At 44.6% G+C, this 20,324-nt stretch overlaps 1 protein-coding gene across 2 annotated transcripts; it reads left to right on the forward strand.

Annotated features, from left to right (window-relative positions):
- The first annotated feature begins 1,247 nt into the window (after positions 1-1,247).
- Positions 1,248-10,616, forward strand: LOC309522747 (retinol dehydrogenase 7-like). 2 transcript variants are annotated; one of them, XM_082206273.1, is made up of 5 exons: positions 1,248-1,673; positions 5,312-5,633; positions 6,370-6,628; positions 9,424-9,581; positions 9,878-10,616. In XM_082206273.1, exons 2-5 carry the CDS (start codon positions 5,321-5,323, stop codon positions 10,093-10,095), a joined length of 948 nt encoding a protein of 315 aa, XP_082062399.1. In that variant the 5' UTR covers positions 1,248-1,673; positions 5,312-5,320; the 3' UTR covers positions 10,096-10,616. The 2 variants fall into 2 exon arrangements, with proteins under 2 accessions (XP_082062399.1, XP_082062400.1); XM_082206274.1 differs by lacking the exon at positions 1,248-1,673 and adding an exon at positions 5,121-5,206.
- Positions 10,617-20,324: the final 9,708 nt, after the last annotated feature.

A 20,324-nucleotide genomic window follows, 5' to 3' on the forward strand; every position in this document is an offset into this window, starting at 1 on the left:
ATTCGGCAGACGGGGAGCCACAGCAGAGAAGGCCCTGCTCTCATGTTGCCACCCTCTGAACCTCTTGAGGAGGGTCACACAAAGCAGGGCCTCGGAAGATGATCTCAGGGTCCGGGTAGGTTCATGTTGTTGTAAACAAAATAAATCTGCCCTTTCCTCCTTATGGGGTATGCAAGAGCCCTTATAGAGTCCTTACGTGGGTTCCCTATTGGTAGGAGAAAATAACAGAGGCCAACCAGAGAATATTGAGAAGCAAAGCAGATAGTAAGCCTGATCTTTATTGATCTGTTGCAACAGGGTGCTCCCCTCACCCGCAGGAAAGGAGGAGGAACCCAGAACAATGGTGCACAAGGCCTTATATAGACATTTTAAATTCCCTGCCCTGGAGCTCAAGACCACACCTCCATACATCATACATACATCACAGAAAATGTGTTCTACAAAAGAAATTTGAATGTTCTTGTTTTTCCTGCCTGCCAGGTTATCTGATAATGCCTTATCTGATTGCCTTTCCTGGTAGTCTGTCATCCCCTCCTTTGAGATGGTAATTACTAAATTCCTGTAACAAGGAAGGTTTTTTTTTTCACCTCCTCCCTCCTTGCAGAGAAACATTTGGTCGACTTGGGAGTCAAAATGATTTCAGGACTGTCTTCCTGTGCTGCTTCAGACAATGTGGTTTATATATTTATGTATGTGTTTGCTTGGTACATTTATCAACATTTATTATATATCTAAGACCTTATTACAATGTGGAAAGAGGCAGTCCTTTAGGTATTGCAGTCCTGAGCTATTATATCATTTTAACAGCTTGGGAAGTGTAGTTTAAGGGTGCTGGGAATTGTAGCTCAGTGGACATAATTCTAGTCTATCATTCTGGACTTGCTTTTTATCGACAGGGCCAAGGTGGAGGGCAGTTCCTCAGGCTGCCCACGGCTGTGTTTCCTTCAGCTACGCCTCGGGTTTTGAACATTTCGGAAGCCAAACGGGTTTCCGGAAGATATTTCGTTTGCGAAGCGAGGTACCACTGTATTAGAATTCATGCACCAAAGCAAGCTGGCTGGGTCCAGCCTCTAGGTGAAATCAGTGGCGTAGCGTTGGGGGTGCAGGGGGGGCCGGCCGCACTGGGCGCAACATCTGGGGGTTAGGGGGCTCAAATCCACACGTTAGGGGGTGCAAATCCACGGGTTAGGGGGCGCAAATTACTTGCCTTGCCCCGGGTGCTGACATCCCACGCTACGCCACTGGGTGAAATGTAATTTTGCAAGCACTCTGCCCATCTTTCTATCAGCAGGAGGGATGTGCTTCCGCAAGAAAGATACTCTCAACCCCAGGCTTTCTTCCTGCTCTAGACAAATGATTTATTTGCTCTATCCATACATGAACAGAACACAGGGGAAAGGGGCTGAATGTGTGCCACGGAGCTCTGCAATGGGAGGGATTTGGGGTGTTTCTTTCACCAACAGATTCCCCAGTTAGTTTAAAGAAGGCAGTTAAATTTCACCACCTAATTGGGTTAAACCAGTCCTTGCCAGAAGGGAGGAGCTCCGTTTGCAGCCAGTGGAGTATGAAACAAAGCAGCAGGCAGAAAAGGAGCAACTGTAAACGGGAGAAGAAAGCATTGCTTTTCCTGCTGCACAACCGAAGCTGAGAGCCTTTCCTCTAACCAGCCGCAGGTCTGTCTCTTCCCTTTTCAATTATACATGATAGTTAGTAACTTCCAGTCACCACTGACATGTGCTCATAACAACTTTATTTCATGCGAATATTCAGTAGGTGACACTTTTCTCAACCTTCAGGCTGGGGGAGGGGGGAAACTTCACTTCCTGAATTTCTTCTTCCTTTGCACCCCTGAAAGGCCAAGAAACATTTCCAGAAAAAGTTCAGAACTTTAAAAGGTACAAGATCGACCCCAGTCTCATATCTCTTCCCATTCATTACTCAGAAGGAGATAAGAATTTAGCACTTAGTAAAATCACAGCTTCAAAAAGATTGGTGTGCTTCAGCTACAAAATATCTAGTGACATTTGATGGGAACAGTTTGTTCCTACAAAACAAGCCTGGGAATTAGACCTTGGAACAGTTAGGCCAAAATGCCTCTATGTTCTGTTTTAATTAAGAGTGGAGAAAACACTTTTAAGCTCTTACACCGACGGCATCTAACATCACAAACATGTAATCACATGAATTTGTCTTCATCTGCACTTTCTTGGAGGGGTTTTAGTGTTGTTGGCCCCTGTTCCATCTGTGGTGCCCCTGTGAGAAAATAAGGCGTTTCTGCATCAATAAATTAGTCTCATTACTTGACATAGCAGTTTCATGTGTTGTGCAACTGGCTGTTTCTCATGAACATTGAAAGAACTTGCAACCTAAGAAACTAACCACATTCCGTCTTGTGCTGGCCTTGCAGCTTTTAACATGGATTTGGAAGAAATTGGATCAGTTGCAACAGAGAATATGGACCATTGTGTCCTACTTGAGCGAACGGGGTAATTTGTTATTGATGAGGGGGTTTTGTAAGATGTATTTTCTGAAACTCAGTAAAACTTCCTTATTATTTTTGAAGAGGAAATCAGTTATGACCTGCGAGGTGCTAACGCTGAGCTCTCTTTATTTCTGAGTTGATCCAGTGATTGCAGGGTTCACTAGTTGCCTGGAGGCGGTTGGAGGATGGTGCCTGGAGGCGGTTGGAGGATGGATGGCGGCTAACAGATTGCGGTTGAATCCTGACAAGACAGAAGTACTGTTTTTGGGGGACAGGGAGCGGGTTGGTGTGGGGGATTCCCTGGTCTTGAATGGGGTAACTGTGCCCCTGAAGGACCAGGTGCGCAGCCTGGGAGTCATTTTGGACTCACAGCTGTCCATGGAGGCACAGGTTAACTCTGTGTCCAGGGCAGCTGTCTACCAACTCCACCTGGTACGCAGGCTAAGACCCTACCTGCCCGCAAACTGTCTCGCCAGAGTGGTGCATGCTCTAGTTATCTCACGCTTGGACTACTGCCACTACACAGTGGCGCCAAAGAAAAGAACCACAGTGGAACGCCCTCCCATCAGATATCAAAGAGATAAATAATTACCTGACATTCAGAAGACATCTGAAGGCAGCCCTGTTCAGGGAAGTTTTTAATATGTAACGCTGTACTGTTTTTAACACTGATTGGGAGCCGCCCAGAGTGGCTGGGGAAACTCAGCCAGATGTGCGGGGTATAAATAATAAATTATTATTGTTATTATTATAGTTAATAAGTCACTGCCAGTCAACAGAGCAAGGAGTCCCTCCCATTTGTTTCCAGCATCTGGTATTCTGAAATATGCTTTGTCTTGTGTTGCAAAGTCACACTGCCTGGGCTAGTGACATGGAGAGGTCACAGTGCTGCTAACACAGCAGTTTGACTCGATCCCTGGAGACCTATTCCACACAAATGGATGCCAACAATAATAGTTAGCTAATTACGTCATTTTGCAACAGCAGAAAGTTAGACAAATAACATAATATTTGATGGAAGATGACCTTGCACCTGAACAGAAACAGTACTGAATGTGAAAAGTACAGAACAGGAAATAAAGTTATGCCTTCTTACATCCCTACATGCAAATCATTAGGGATGTAAGCTCTGATCAGCTTGTTAGGGTGTGTTGGCAACATTTGCACTCGATACTCTATATAATAAAAATACCTTTATTGTCATTGTACAACCTGTGTACAATGAAATTAAACAAGCCTCCCCCCCCAAACACTCAGTCTTGTTGCACTCTGTGTGCTTATTGAACAACACACCACCTTGCAAGTCATTTTCGTTATGTTATTTTCCGTTCAACAGCCTAACAGCCCATGGATAAAAGCTAGTTTTTAGACCAGGGGTCAGCAAACTTTTTCAGCAAGGGGCCGGTCCACTGCCCCTCAGACCTTGTGGGGGGCCGGACTATATTTTGAAAAAAAATAATGAACAAATTCCTATGCCCCCAAAATAACCCAGAGATGCATTTTAAATAAAAGCATACATTCTACTCATGTAAAAACACCAGGCAGCCCCCATAAATAACCCAGAGATGCATTTTAAATAAAAGGACACATTCTACTCATTCTGAGTCCCGGACCGTCCGCGGGCTGGATTGAGAAGGCGATTGGGCCGCATCCAGCCCACATACCTTAGGTTGCTTATCCCTGTTTTAGCCTGTTGGTACAACTGATTATGCTTCTATAATCAGAGGTGATGGCCGGGGTGTGAGTCATCCCTGAGAATTTTTCTCGCTCTCCTAAGGGAACGATCCCTTGTGATGTCATCTAGTGGACTCAAGGGACAGCCCATGTAATCATGTGCTGTATTCACCACCCTCTGTAGAGTCTCTGTTCATCTCTGGGTCCTTGTTCCCATCCTAACCATAAATCGCTGATCTCCTTTGAAAACTTAATAAAAACCCAGCGTCAAAAACATTGGTGTCCATCATCTGCAAAATACTTAGTGAATCTCAGTTGGGAGAGTTTGATCACACAAAACAAATTGGGGATCGGACCTTGAACAAGTACAATATGTGGCGCATTAATGACAAAATAAGGCATATGACCTGTTGCCTGCTAATGCTAATATTTGAGCTAATGCACAATATTTGAACTCAGTGTTGCTTATGTATAGAGAGGTGAAAGGTAAAGGTAAAGGACCCCTGGACGGTTAAGTCCAGTCAAAGGCGACTGTGGGGTTGCGGCGCTCATCTTGTTTTCAGACCGAGGGAGCCGGCGTTTGTCACAGACAGTTTTGTGGGTCATGTGGCCAGCAAGACTGAACCACTACTGGCCAGTGATGAGTGCCAGAGCACACAGAAAGGCCGCTTACCTTCTCGCCGCAGCAGTACCTATTTATCTACTTGCGCTGACATGCTTTCGAACCACCAGGTTGGCAGGAACTGGGACAGAGCAACGGGAGCTCACCCCATTGCACGTATTTGAACCTCCAACATTTTGATTAGCAGGCCCAAGAGGCTCAGTGGTTTAAACCACAGCGCCACCCACTTCTTATGTATATAGATGTGTATAGGATTGTCCTCTTCCACTTTATTTAGTTGTTCAGATAATAAGCAGCTAGCTAGAGCTATTATTTATACTTCTTTTAGCTTGCCTCTGCTCCAAGCAGCTCTTTGCTTCATGCAAAAATTCTCCTTCCCCTCCACGACACTGCGAGGAAGGCAAAATTGAGTGGTGGCAACATAAAAGGTCTTCCAGTGAACTTCTTGGTGGAGCAGGAATTAGAAATATCCTCCTCCAAGACCTGCCAGGAGTGTGTATGCATCCTAATGCTTGAATTCTTTTTCCTTGCAGGTTTCAGCCATGTGGGTCTACCTGGCTGCCCTGCTGGGGCTTTACTTCCTTTGCCGATGGTACAAGGAGAGGCAGACGGTGGAGAACCTGACGGAGAAATATGTCTTCATCACGGGGTGTGACTCTGGCTTTGGAAACCTACTTGCCAGGCAGCTGGATGCCCGGGGTCTGCGGGTGTTGGCAGCCTGTCTCACGCAGAAGGGGGCAGAGCAGCTGGGCAAGGCCACCTCAGAGCGCTTGAAAACCACCATTCTGGATGTCACCAGCACAGAGAGTGTGGCGGCAGCAACGGAGTGGGTGAAAGGGTGCATTGGGAACAAAGGTGAATCTCTACCTTCCTTCTGCTGCCTCTGTGCTATTGGTGGGACCAGCGCGGGATTTACGTATAGGCTAAACAAGCTATAGCTTAGGGCCCCACTCTCTTGGGGGCCACAAAAAATATAAAGGAAAACAACAACTGGATGTACATTTCCAAAATATAAGATAAAAAACAAATAAAATAAAACCTACACACAGCAACAGTGTTTTGGGTTGTGTAGGCTCCTATGATGTAAGTAATGGGCCCCGCCTGCTAGCCTGTTCTCTAAAATATCACTGGTTTGCTCATATCTATATCAATAACTTTGATAAAATGCATATTTTGTTATGTGCAAATGGCTTTAGATACCTATTAGGTCCATAAATTACCATATAGCATATATTCAGCACAAAAAAAACAGCTACTATTTGTTGTTGACAAAGGACGGCTGGACATATAAAGGGCCCCATTACCTTCAGTAGCTTAGGGCCTCATCAAACCTAAATCCAGCCCTGGGTGGGACGGGGGATTAGAATTGCCTCTCTCTCTTCATTTGTAGGCCACGTTCCCACAAAATTGTGCCCAAAGTGGCTCACAACATGTGAAATGAAGAATAAGCATAACAATTCAGAAAAAATAATAAAAGGAAGAATTCCATAAGTAAACACAAACAATCTATGCATGATTAGCTTATTTCCAACTTTATTGAGCTCTGCTAAGGTTGCCTAAGAGGATGAACATGCCTTCTTTCTTCACACAGGGCTCTGGGGCTTGGTGAACAATGCGGGCATAGGGATCCCAACAGCTCCCAATGAGTGGCTGACCAAAGATGACTTTGCAAAGGTGATCAATGTCAACCTTTTGGGGATGATTGATGTGACGCTACACATGGTGCCCCTGGTGAGGAGAGCCAGAGGGAGGGTGGTCAACGTGTGCAGTACGATGGGACGCCTGGCCTGCTTTGGAGGTGGTTACTGCCCATCCAAGTTTGGTGCGGAAGCCTTCTCTGACACCCTGAGGTAAAAACAAGCTCTGTAGTTTCTTCTTTTGCAACATGCAACCCCCAGATGGGTCATTCCATATCAAGTGATCCAACATTTTCACCCCATGGCACCCAGTTATCTTCATATTTTGTGCATTTGTTGATTGAACAAAACTAAGTTTATATCTGAATTTTTAATTTTTTATCTCATCCCATTTTTGAGTTATGAGGGTTTGAAATTTGAAAAAATTGACAATTTTGGCCTTGCCAGACTACACAAAAACCTTAAAAGCTCAGACCAGAATTGAGATACGTAAAAAGTGAAAACATCAATCTCTTCAGAACTGCTTGGGATTTAATATGATATATGATGAATTTAGTTTAACATTAAAATTTAAGTTATAAAATTTATTCTTTTTTAAAAAACGATTTTAAAATATTTAAAATATTATTGGGTTTGTAATGGTTCTAGGGGTTGCTTGTGTGTAAATCAACGCCACTCTTGGCTGGTTGCCTGAATGAACCCTTTCTGTCTGGAAAGCCATGCGCCCGTGGCTGTCTCAATCGCTGGCAGAATCCGTTAGTGGGCGTTTCTTGAACTTCTTCCAGCAAAGAAGCTCTTTGACGCCTAGTCTCCGCCTACTCTCCCTGCGCGGAAGCCTTCTGCGCAGGGAGGGTGTGGGCATCGGAGGACCCATGCTCTGCCCACTGGTTCCCGGCGAAGAGTCTTGGAGCCACCTTGCCGATTCCCCCATCTGCCCCCCTTCTCCACTGGTGTTACGCTGATTTCCTTCCCCAGAAGATGTGCTGCTTCTCTCCCTCCCGGGGCGCTCTCCGGAATCCCTCTGGAGCCCTCCCTCTCCCTCTGGCTCCGATGGCAGTTCCCTGACAGGGTTCTAATTAGGATAGATGGGTCTTCTGTTATATTCTGGAAAATATAACAGAATAAACAAAATGTCAAACTATATTACTTATCACTTACTTCAGGCATTTCTTTAGAAAGTCATTCAATTAAAAGGTGTCTGAAAAGCTAACTAGGCTTTTTTTAAAAAAACGTGTGTTACAAAGCTGAGTGATAGCTTGCTATTGCATGATAGAATTAATGCTTTGAAAGAATCCTTGTTAGTACTTCATTTCATGAACATTACAACAAAATACATATCAAACAAAATTATGAAAAAAAATAGGGTTTTTGAATTTGCAAGCCTGAGATAGGATGTGTGGCTCCCAGTCCACTTTTGCTGTCCATGCTCTAGATCAGGGGTCGGCAAGGTTTACCCCACCTTGGTCGGATCACTCAAGCAGAGATCCCTCCGTGGGCTGGGTCACGAGTGTGTGATTGCGTGCCAGTGATTTCCAGCATCTGCGCAGACGTGATTTCTGGTGCCGCGGGAGTGGGTGGCTCAGTTCGTGGCTCAGTTCGTGGGTGGCTCGTGGGCTGGTTAAACGACCCCTGTGGGCCGCTTGCTCTAGATGGTTTTGTCTAGGTCCTAGACCAACCTGCTTGGCCGCGTTGCTGGTGTCACTTAGGAGAATACGATACAATACCTTTATTGTCATTGCCCCATACAGAACAATGCAATTGAAAATCTACATTCAAAACCCCCCAAAAACTCTGAAACCCCATTTTAAAATACAATATACTCCTATAAAGACTCCTTATACTGCGTTTAAAACCAGAATTGCATTTGGGTAGAAACTGTTTCTCAGGTGGTTAGTCTGGTCTTTATAACCCAATACCTTCTTCCAGAAGGCAGAAGCTGAAAGAGATCATTTCCGGGGTTCGTACTATCCTGCGCTATCTCTGCAGCTTTCTTATGGTACCTGACAGCATAGATTTGGTCTAAGGTGGGAAGAGTGTACCCAAGTATTCTCTCTGCAGTCTTTACAACCCTGGACAGCATTGTTTTTCCCCTGGCCGTGCAGCTCCCAAACCACACACACGGACCATAAGTTAATACACTCTCCACAGTACAATGATAAAGTGCCATCAACAGGGAGATTGTTTTTCCGGAGAATTCTCAGCAAAGGCCTTTGAGAATAGAAGAGCCCAACGTGATTTGTAGAAAAGTTGATTATGGTGTTTAAAATGTGCGTATTTCAACTATTTATATACCACTTAATTATCAAAGTGTCGACTTGCTGAATTGATGGCATTAAGATCAAAAGTCTGCATGGGCAGAGCAAGGCTAGGCTCACGCAAGAGGGCAAAAGATAGGGGACTACATTTCTCTTCTTTTCTCTCTCCTTTCCCCCCTTCTTTTCAAAAAGAAAGGTGTCAGGAAAAAGCAGCAATGCAAAAGCCAGCTGCAGGTGGCTGGAATGCAAAACAGGATGTTGTTGTCTGGAACTGTACTTTTGGGAAAAAGGGGCAGGCTATTCTCTGTACTGAGCACCGGATGTTAGCTCAGAGTGTCATCTGACCTGTACTGGAAGTACAGGGGCGGAGTTGTGACTCTACTGCCAGAGTCTGGAGGGTACAGACACGTTTCTCTGTACTGCTGAATGACAGGAATAAAAGACATGTAAATAGGACTCCTGTCCGTCTCTTTTCCCCTCCCTGGAGAATGCAGGGAGGGAGAGAAGGAGGAGGGTGTGTTCTTCTCACGTTTGAGGAGGATCGCCGATTTATGGCCTTGCCTGTGCCCTGCCGGGAGACGCAGACGGGAAGGTCAACAAGTATCTCAGCCGATTGCCTGGAGTGTGAGGCCAGTTACCTCTGACTGCGTGCTGAGAGATACTGACACTTTCCACGGATCCAAAAACATGACCTGCAATATTACTGTGGCTCAGTAACAAATGATAACTCTTTACTTTTCTTCCCCAATTCAGGAGAGAGCTCCATCCTTTTGGAGTCCGAGTCAGCATAATTGAACCTGGTGGTTTCAAAACACCTATTTGCACAAAACTAGTAGACTATTTTCAGACTGTATGGAGCCGGGTACCTTCTGACATCAGAGACACTTATGGGCAGCAGTACTTTGAGCAATGTGAGTAGAGATGGGGGAGAAAATCAGTTCGATTTGCATTTTAATGCAGATGTATCTCATTTACACTTCAAGAAACAATAAGCGAACTGACACACAGCTTTCCTTTTGAATTTGCACTCGCCAAAATTTCGCAATGCAGTCTGGAAGCACCTGAAGGTTCTTTTCTTTGGCATCCAAAATAGTTCCAGATGTTCCTCCTTTGATTTAGCTATCATAGGGAGAATGCTCAGAAGATTAAATTTGCCTCCTGTGCTGCTGCAGATCCAATTGTTCATTTGTTTGTTTCTCTCACACAGGTTGCAAAGTGTTCCAAGAACTCCTTGATGGTTGCAGCGACAAGCTTCACCTGGTCACCGACTGCATAGAACATGCCCTGACATCCTGCTCCCCTCGCACTCGCTACTCTCCAGGATGGGATGCAAAGCTCTTCTACCTTCCTCTCTCTTACTTGCCAACCACCATTGCAGACTATGTGTTGACCCGCTCTGGGCCCAAACCAGCACAAGCTGTGTAGATGATTGTGAAGAACAACATTGCAGGTGGCCAAACAATCTATGGATGGAACATTGAATCTTTTAGGATCTTATTGAGATGCAGGCATAGTAATCAGGAGCTGTAAAGAGAAGTGGTTTTATTTTTCTTTGATTCTCTACTATTGGCTGATCTAGGAATAAGCCCCATTGAACGCAGTGCAACTTACTGTAAGTCTGAGTGGACATGCATTGTATCCTTATACAGTGGTACCTCAGGTTAAGTACTTAATTCGTTCCTGAGGTCCGTTCTTAACCTGAAACTGTTCTTAACCTGAAGCACCACTTTAGCTAATGGGGCCTCCCGCTGCCGCTGCGCCGCCGGAGCATGATTTCTGTTCTCATCCTGAAGCAAAGTTCTTAGCCTGAGGTACTATTTCTGGGTTAGCGGAGTCTGTAACCTGAAGCGCATGTAACCTGAAGTGTATGTAACCCGAGGTACCACTGTAGTTCCTTGGAGTGAGGGAAAGATGTGCTCCCCACAAACCTACTGGAATGAATGCCCAAGTAATCCAGAATGCAGCAGCTAGACTGGTGACTGGGAGCGGCCGCCGAGACCATATAACACCGGTCTTAAAAGACCTACATTGGCTCCCAGTACGTTTCCGAGCACAATTCAAAGTGTTGGTGCTGACCTTTAAAGCCCTAAACGGCCTTGGTCCAGTATACCTGAAAGAGCATCTCCACCCCCATCGTTCTACCCGGACACTGAGGTCCAGCTCCGAGGGCCATCTGGCGGTTCCCTCACTGCGAGAAGCCAAGTTACAGGAAACCAGGCAGAGGGCCTTCTCGGTAGTGGCGCCCTCCCTGTGGAACGCCCTCCCACCAGATGTCAAAGAGAACAACAACTACCAGACTTTTAGAAGACATCTGAAGGCAGCCCTGTTTAGGGAAGCTTTTAATGTTTGATGTATCATAGTATTTTAATATTCTTTTGGAAGCCGCCCAGAGTGGCTGGGGAAACTCAGCCAGATGGATGGGGTATAAATAATAAATTATTATTATTATTATTATTATTATTATTATTATTATTATTATTATTATTATGTAAAGCTGGTTATAATCTAAACTACGTGTAAGATCTGTGCAGGAAAAGTAGGTCATCTGTAGGCCAACAGGCAGTCCCAACATTCCTCTGTTTCAGCAATTGCCGGGACATGTCTTCAGTACACAAACTCAGGCAACCTTAGACCCAAAGCTACAGGGCTAAGCAGCACAATGTGAGCTTATAAAAATTGAAGGATGGGTGTTGCATAGGCACTGGTGTCATCCGTTTATCAACCTGGTGGTCTTTCCATGGGGCCTATACATCCCTTCACCCCCCGCTGTTCCCCCCTCAACATGAATCTTCTGGTTATCCTTCCTCCATCCTTGAAACGTACCTAGATCTGTACTAAGCAGGAAGAACAGTGATCTTCACCACTCCTTTCAGTTCTGAATGGTTTCAGCACTCCATTGGGCAGCAATTCCACTGTCCATTAATTGACACCCACACTGTGTGTTTGAAAGGCAGCCTGGGAAGTGTAGTTTAAGGGTGCTGGAAATGGTGGTTCTGTGAAGCCAGCTCTCTTAGCAAACCCCAGAAGCCATGGCTATTTAGAGGGCCCTAAATGTATTCTGTGGGTGTAATGTATGTTAATGGGCTTATAATATTATTATTGCTGTTATAGGATAAAGAATAATTGTTTTGTTCAAAATAAAAAAATTCCTTCCAGTAGCACCTTAAAGACCAACTAAGTTAGTTCTTGGTATGAGCTTTCGTGTGCATTCACACTTCTTCAGATACACTGAAACAGAAGTTGCCAGACCCTTCTATATAGTGAGAAGGTGGGGAGGGGTATTACTCAGAAGGGTGATGGGAATGGGAGATTGGCAGATAGCTGAGGTGAGCCTGTTGACGACTCTTAATGACTGCAATAGGTCTTACAGGAAAAGGCAAGGGTGAAAAATGGCTTAGTCATGTATAATGAGATAAGAATCCAATGTCTCTGTTCAGACCAGGTCTCTCCATGGTTTTAAGTTTGGTAATGAGTTGCAATTCAGCAGCTTCTCTTTCCAGTCTATTTCTGAAATTCCTTTGTAGTAAAACAGCTACTTTGAGATCTTATATAGAATGTCCTGGGAGATTGAAGTGTTCTCCTACTGGTTTCTCTGTTTTGTGATTCCTGATGTCAGATTTATGTCCGTTTATTCTTTGGCGTAAGGTTTGGCCTGTTTGTCCAATATAGAGAGCTGAAGGACACTGTTGGCATTTGATGGCATACACAATGTTAGACGATGAGCAATTAAATAGTCCCGAGATGGTATGTGTGATGTTGTTGGGGCCAGTAATGGTGTTGTCCGGGTGTATGTGGCAGCAAAGTTGGCATCTGGGTTTATTGCAGGCTTTGGTGCCAGTGTCCGTGTTAAGTCTGGTTGTAGTATTATTGTGGGTTAGGAGTTGTTTAAGATTGGGTGGCTGTCTGTAGGCAACGAAAGGTCTTCCTCCCAGAGCTTGAGAAAGAGAACTGTCATTGTCCAGGAGAGGTTGTAGATCTCTGATGATGCGTTGTACTGTTTTAACTTGGGAGCTGTATGTGATGACTAGAGGTGTTCTGTTATTTTCTTTTTTGGGTCTGTCTTGCAGCAAGTTCTCTCTGGGTATCAGTCTGGCTCTGTTGATCTGTTGTCTAACTTCATCTGCTGGGTATTTTAGTTCTGAAAAGGTTTGCTGTAGATCTCTTAGGTGAGAGTCTCTGTCTGTAGAATTGGAACAGATGGGGCTGTAACGTAGTGTTTTGTTTGTTAGACGTAGTGTTTTGTTCGTTAGAACAATTGTTTTGTTCGTTAGACTTCATCATGATGGCCCATTTGCTTCTTGTCCCCTGAGGTAGAACCAACATTCTGGTACAGGTATGGATGCCTGGCTTTCCTTTGCCTCCGGTCGCCTTACCTTTACTCGGAGGCCTGAGGCCTAGGGCACCAAAATTTCCCATCCCCACAATGGCCTTTAGAAATGCTTGCTCTGCTGAGACCCCAGCAGATTCTATTTATCATTTTGCACAAGACCCCGGCAGCACACCAGTTCTTTCAGCTTACTGCCAGTAAATGACTCATTTAGTGTTGGGCCATTCAGTCCAGGAAGAAGTCTTAGAAAGAGTGGCTGATAGGATTAATATGTGCAATTACAACTTTTGGGAGAATTACAGCTTTGGGCTGTAATGACAGCCAAGCTAACCTAAATAAATGGAAGTGCTTTATGTAACTTACTGGATCAGCTGATTGGAAGCAGAATGAAAGTCGTAAAAAAAACGGGGACACAATTTTGAACTGCCGTAGACGGGCATTCAGGTTTTAAGAAGCGCATTATGTTTCTAATGAATCTTTCCAGATCTAGCAAGAGGGGGAGCATTCATATCTATTATTTCCATCTGCAATCACTGTAAAACATTGCATAAGAAAATGGAAGCATGCACAAATATATAAAATTGCAGGGAAAGAAAATAGGGAAACCAGACACATAAATAGATGAAACCACTTTCTAGCTACTTTTGCCTCATCCGAAACAGAATGCTCATTACATTTTTGCAGGCGCAGGAGGATTGTAGACTAGCTTGTGTGCTGTCTGCCTTTTGTTACTTGACACAAAACACAATAATAATATATTTCTGGAGTTACCACATATTGTCGGCTTGGGAGCTCTTCTGGTACAGTAGCTGGAATAGTTACAGATAGGTAGCCGTGTTAGTCTGCCATAGTCAAAATAAAAAAATTCCTTCCAGTAGCACCTTAAAGACCAACTAAGTTAGTTCTTGGTATGAGCTTTCGTGTGCATGCACACTTCTACAGATACACTGAGACAGAAGTTGCCAGATCCTTCTATATAGTGAGAAGGTGGGAAGGGGTATTACTCAGAAGGGTGGTGGGAATGGGAGATTGGCAGATAGCTGAGATGAGCCTGTTGACGACTCTTAACGACTGTAATAGGTCTTACAGGAAAAGGCAAGGGGTGAGAAGGTGAGAAATGGCTTAGTCATGTATAATGAGAGAAGAATCCAATGTCTCTGTTCAGACCAGGTCTCTCCATGGTTTTAAGTTTGGTAATGAGTTGCAATTCAGCAGCTTCTCTTTCCAGTCTATTTCTGAAATTCCTTTGTAGTAAAACAGCCACTTTGAGATCTTGTATAGAATGTCCTGGGAGATTGAAGTGTTCTACTGGTTTCTCTGTTTTGTGATTCTTGATGTCAGATTTATGTCCGTTTATTCTTTGGCGTAAGGTTTGGCCTGTTTGTCCAATATAGAGAGCTGAAGGACACTTCAGCTCTCTATATTGGACAAACAGGCCAAACCTTACGCCAAGTGTCCTTCAGCTCTCTATATTGGACAAACAGGCCAAACCTTACGCCAAAGAATAAATGGACATAAATCTGACATCAAGAATCACAAAACTTCTGTTTCAGTGTATCTGAAGAAGTGTGCATGCACACGAAAGCTCATACCAAGAACTAACTTAGTTGGTCTTTAAGGTGCTACTGGAAGGAATTTTTGTATTTTGAGTAGCTGGAATAGTGGATGGATCTGAGGTGGAAAGACCTGGCCTTGGCTCCTCCACCTGATTTGCCTTGCTTTGTTGTACTTCTGTGCCTCCTTTCATTCAAATGAATCTCAAAGAGGTTTACAAACCATAAATAACAGTAAGTTAATGAAACACAGTATCACAAATACTTAGCTATGAAGTGTTCAGGGGTGAACTTGCACCTGTTCCTAACTCATAGATAATGGATGATAAATCCATTCCATGATATTCCCTCTTAGGATGCTATTCTATTTATTTTTTTTTTGGTACCTTGGAAAGCTCCGAGTTACCACAATAACCTTCACCCCACTCTGGTATTGGTGTTGTGGTTTTGGCTGCAGATGCATGAATTGAATCTATAAGAAAGAATGATATGGTATGCACTGTGTCACATAAATGGGCCATTGCTTTAGGATCTAGCAATGATAATAGGGACGTGGGTGGCACTGTGGGTAAACCACTGAGCCTAGGACTTGCCGATCAGAAGGTTGGCGGTTCGAATCCCCGTGGTGGGGTGAGCTGCTGTTGCTCAGTCCCTGCTCCTGCCAACCTAGCAGTTCGAAAGCACGTCAAAGTGCAAGTAGATAAATAGGTACTGCTCCGGCGGGAAGGAAAACAGCATTTCCGTGTGCTGCTCTGGTTTGCCAGAAGCGGCTTAGTCATGTTGGCTACATGTCCTGGAAGCTGTACACCAGCTCCCTTGGCCAATAAAGCAAGATGAGTGCCACAACTCCAGAGTCGGCCATGACTGGACCTAATAGTCAGGGGTGCATTTAACCTTTAAATAGTTGGAAAAAGCACCTTTACCTTTACCTTAATGATAATGGGGGGGGGGGAACCTGTAGCCCCAGCCTCTACCCCTTTTTCTTCAACCACACTGGTTTAGCACTACTTTACTCCCATTTTTGGCCATGCCACACCTTTTCTTTAAATAAACAGAAGTAATCTCATACTGTATATATTCTTGCAAAGACACTGGTAAAATGTGGGCTGGATGAGATAACTGTTAGGTGGATTTGTATCTGGTTGACTGACCAAACCCAAAGAGTACTCATTAATGGTTCCTCATCTTCATGGAAAAACATGCCACAGGGTTCTGTCCTGGGCCCATTGTTCAGTGTCTTTATAAATGACTTGGAAGACGGGATTGAGGTGATGCTAATCAAATTTGCAGATGACGCTAAACTGGGATGGGTAGCTAATACCGCAGAAGACAGAATTCAAGACGACCTTAAGAGATTGGAGCACAGGGCCAAGACTAACAAAATGAATTTCAGTAGGGACACATGTTAGTTTTGGCCCTGTGCTACCCCTCCCAGTTTGGTGTCCTCTGCAAATTTGATGCACCAACATAATAAGATGGGGGATGCCTAGGTTGCTAGAAGGACATGCCAAAAGGATTTAGGGTTCTTAGTAGACCACAAGCTTAATATGAGTCAACAGTAGTATGCAGCAGCAAAAAAAGCTCATATTATTTGATCCTGCATCAACAGAAGTCTGGTGTCCTGATCAAGAGAAGTAGGACTCCTGATCTAGTCTGCTTTGGTCAGACCACACCTGGAGTCCTGGGCACCACTATTTAAGAAGGACATTGACAAGCAGAAATGTGTGTAGAGGAGGGCAACCAAGGTGATAAAGGGTCTGGAAGCCAAGTCTTATGAGGAATGGTTGAGGGAATTGGGTATGTTTAAACTGGGTAAGAGGAGACTGAGAGGAGATATGATAGCCATACAGTGGTACCTCGGGTTACAAACACTTCGGGTTACAGACTCCGGAAGTAGTACCTCGGGTTAAGAACTTTACCTCAGGATGGGAACAGAAATCGCTGGGTGATTAGCTAAAGTGGTACCTCAGGTCAAGAATGGTTTCAGGTTAAGAACGGACCTCCGGAACGAATTAAGTTCATAACCAGAGGTACCACTGTATTCAAATATCTAAAAGGCTGTCACATGGAAGGTGGAACAAGCTTGCTATCTCCTGCTCTGGAGGCTTGGACCTGAACCAATACTTCAGTCATCAGGAAGAACTTTTCTGACAATAAGAGCTGTTTGACAGTGGAATGGTCTCCCTTGGGAGGTGATGGACTCTCCTTCCTTGGAGGTTTTTAAGCAGAGGTGCAATGGCCATCTGCCTTATATGATCTAGTTGAGACTCCTATAATTCTGTGATTCTATGTGAAGTATCACTGAACATGTTCAGAGTGCCTTTCCTTCAGCACACCAGATGAATGAGCACAGGAATGGATGATACGTTTTCCTAAAAGCTAAACAGAAAACACACACTTTTTGGGGTATGCTGCGTTAGTCAGTAAACAGCCTAAAATATTTTAAATGGGTAAAATGTCCACATTAAGAACCTATTGAATATGCATGATTACTGTTGTTTTAAATCAATATATTTTTATTAAAGATTTCTTAGTTTACAAAAAGACGTGCATTGTCTCTTTTTTCAAGTGGTGTTTTCCACAGATCAGTTTCATTTGTTGTGAGGCATTAGTGTTGCATGCAGGTTGGGAAGGAAAGGGGGAAAGGGGGAGGGTGGTGGTGAGTGGAGTGGGGTGGGGTGGTTATGCTTCCATTCTACTTAGTGTGTGTGTCGGGTTTTGTGTCAGCGTCACTTGTGTGGGTTCTCTTACTATTCACTTGTTATATTTCCTTGGTGGTGAGAGAGGTGGCCTAGAGTGGGGTTGGTTGTCTTTGGTTGGCTGTTGTGAGATTTGTTTATGTGTGTGAGTGTGTGGGGGTGGGTGTTTTGGATCAGGTTAGCCAGATTGATTCATATGCTGTTGGTGGATTCTTGTTGTTGTCTTGTTGGGCTAAGTACCGTATTTTTCGTTCTATAACACGCACCCGACCATAACACGCACGTAGTTTTTAGAGGAGGAAAATCTGTAGGCATGCCACCCATAGCATTTCCTCCATAACATGCACAGACATTTCTCCTTACTTTCTAGGAGGAAAAAAGTAAGTGTTATGGTGCAAAAAATACGGTAAGTGATAAAGGGAAACCATACTGGGGTGAAGGCATCTTCTTCTATTTGTCCCCATGTCAGTTTCAGTTTATTGGTTAGCTTTTCTAGTAAGGCTGTTTCCCATACAATTTGATACCATTGGTCCATGCTTATTCCTGACAGGTCTCTCCAGTGTCTGGCTATGATGCTTCTGGCTGCTGAGAGCAGGTGGGTTATGAGTTCTTTATATTGTGTGGGCATTATTGTCTTGGAAGATGTTGAGTAGGACCTGTTCTGGGAAGATTTCTAATACTTGCTTAGTTAGTTTGCATATTTCTTTTATGCAAAATGTCCAGAAGAGTTGTAATTTGGGACATTTCCACCACATGTGGAGGTACGTGCCTTTGGAGGTGCATCCTCTCCAGCATTTTGGTGAGGCTCCTGGGCATATCAGCGCTAGTTTCCGTGGTGTTAGGTACCATCTGTAAGTGAGTTTCAGGGTGAGTTCTTTTTTACATATAGCTGAGATGGATTTAAAGGGGGGTTTAGACCACTTTATAGTCCACTGGGTGGGGTTAATCTCATAGCCTATGTTGTCCTCCCATTGTTTTTGGATTACATTGAGGGGGTTCGTGGGATTTTGGAGCAGTATTTTGTGGATACCATCCCCTTGCCATGTCCCTTTGTTGTTAGGAGGAGGTTTTCAAAGGTTGTCAAGGGCCTAGTTGCTGCTGATTTTACTACTGGATTGTTTAAGGAGGCATGTAATTGGTGGTGTGTTAGCCAGGGCATTTGGGTGTCCCCTAGTTTGTCTTGTATTTCTTATGTCAACGTGGGTTTGTTATATTTGTAGAAGTCTGCTGGGAAAGCCAAAGGCTTGAATATCTTGTAGTCTTGGTTTATTAATGAGATTGGGCGGTATGATTCTTCTTTGACCCTGCCTTTGAGTGATTTTGGGACAGAGACTATCTTGGAGGAGGTCCAGGTTTTAAGAATGGGGTCCCTTTTTATGATGTCATTGAATAGGCAGGTCATTGAGGGCATCAGGGGTTCTTTGAATTTCTTATAGAATTTTGCTGTAAAGCCGTCTGGGCCTGGGGCTTTGTGTGGTTTTAGGTTTTTGAGGACCGTATCACTCTGGGGTGATAGGACTGTCCATAAATTCCTGTTCCTTATCAGTTAAGGTTGCCATGGTCAGTCCTGCCAGTATTGATAAGAACAATCTATTTGTACTATTTATAAACACATGTTGTTGTTGTTTTGTTGTTAAAGACTGAGCTATCTGGAAAGCTTCCTCAGTCAGGGAAGGAATACTCAGAGAGAAGCCAGTTGTTTTAACTCTTCCCCACTAGGGGGCAGCAGCAGCTCATGCATGTGCAGGTTCTCGTTTGTAAGTCCTAATTCACAAGTACTCTGTGCTAATGAATCGGCGACTCTTCCACAATTTGTTATTATGCACTCTTAACAGCAGTTATGTATTTCCAAGCTAAATTGATATCTGGGCTTACATCCGCTGGCCTGAGGGAGAAATCCAGGTTAAAAATGCCCCGGTGTGGCAGGCAAGGAACAGATTTTTAAAAGGAAATCTCTGATTTCAGCTTAATTACTCTGTGCATGGGACGCAGGTGGCGCTGTGGGTTAAACCACAGAGCCTAGGACTTCCCGATCAGAAGGTCGGCGGTTCAAATCCCCGCGATGGGGTGAGCTCCCATTGCTTGGTCCCTGCTCCTGCCAACCTAGCAGTTTGAAAGCACGTCAAAGTGCAAGTAGATAAATAGGTACCGCTCCGGCGGGAAGGTAAACAGCGTTTCCATGCGCTGCTCTGGTTCGCCAGAAGTGGCTTAGTCATGCTGGCCACATGACCCGGAAGCTGTACCGCGGCTCCCTCGGCCAATAAAGCGAGATGAGCACCGCACCCCCAGAGTCGGCCACGACTGGACCTAATGGTCAGGGGTCCCTTTACCTATATAACTGGCAGACATTGTTGACAAGCTTCAACAGGCAAAGGAAAGCACCAGGAAAGAGAATGTGATCATTTCTATGGAAGGCATATGTATGGTGTGCAGAGGCGATTTTAGGGTAGTGCGACCAATGCAGTCACCCTGGGTGCCACACTGCAATGCTGTAGAATGGAGCATGTGGTGTGTGTGCCGACTCTTAGCATTGCCAAGCCCAGCTGTTGGCTGCATCCACTCTGATGAGCTTGCAGGTGCCCTTAAGAGCATAAGACGAGCCCATCTGGATCAGGCCCATCTATTTCAGCCTCCGGTTCTCACAGTGGCCCACCAGATGCCCATAGGAAGCCCCCAAGGAGGACCTACACACAGCAGCCCCCAGCTGTGATTCCCAGGATCACCCATGGCAGCAGAACCCAGCCATTCTGGCCAGCAGCCCTTGATAGCCTTCTCCCTCATGATTTTATCTCACCCTCTCTTAAAGCAATCCACGCTGGTGGCCGAAGCTCCCTCTGACCTTTGCAGTGTGTGGTTGACGTTGGCTGTCCTGTGCTTGGGTCTTTGAGTAGTCTAGTAAATCTGTATCTTCTGGTCTGGAAGGACCAGAAGAAGAAGAAGAAGAAGAAGAAGAAGAAGAAGAAGAAGAAGAAGAAGAAGAAGAAGAAGAGTTTGGATTTGATAGCCCGCCTTTCACTCCCTTTAAGGAGTCTCAAAGCGGCTAACATTCTCCTTTCCCTTCCTCCCCCACAACAA

This window comes from Podarcis vaucheri (genome assembly GCF_965113315.1).
Source record: "Podarcis vaucheri genome assembly, chromosome: 2".
Lineage (NCBI taxonomy): Eukaryota > Metazoa > Chordata > Lepidosauria > Squamata > Lacertidae > Podarcis > Podarcis vaucheri.

Bases quoted from the DNA above. Each gene is read 5' to 3' on its own strand.
- LOC309522747 (XM_082206273.1), top strand. From the start codon at position 5,321: ATGTGGGTCTACCTGGCTGCCCTGCTGGGGCTTTACTTCCTTTGCCGA. The intron at 5,634-6,369 runs GTGAATCTCTAC...TTCTTCACACAG, and splicing joins AGGGTGCATTGGGAACAAAG to GGCTCTGGGGCTTGGTGAAC. The intron at 6,629-9,423 runs GTAAAAACAAGC...TCCCCAATTCAG, and splicing joins GCCTTCTCTGACACCCTGAG to GAGAGAGCTCCATCCTTTTG.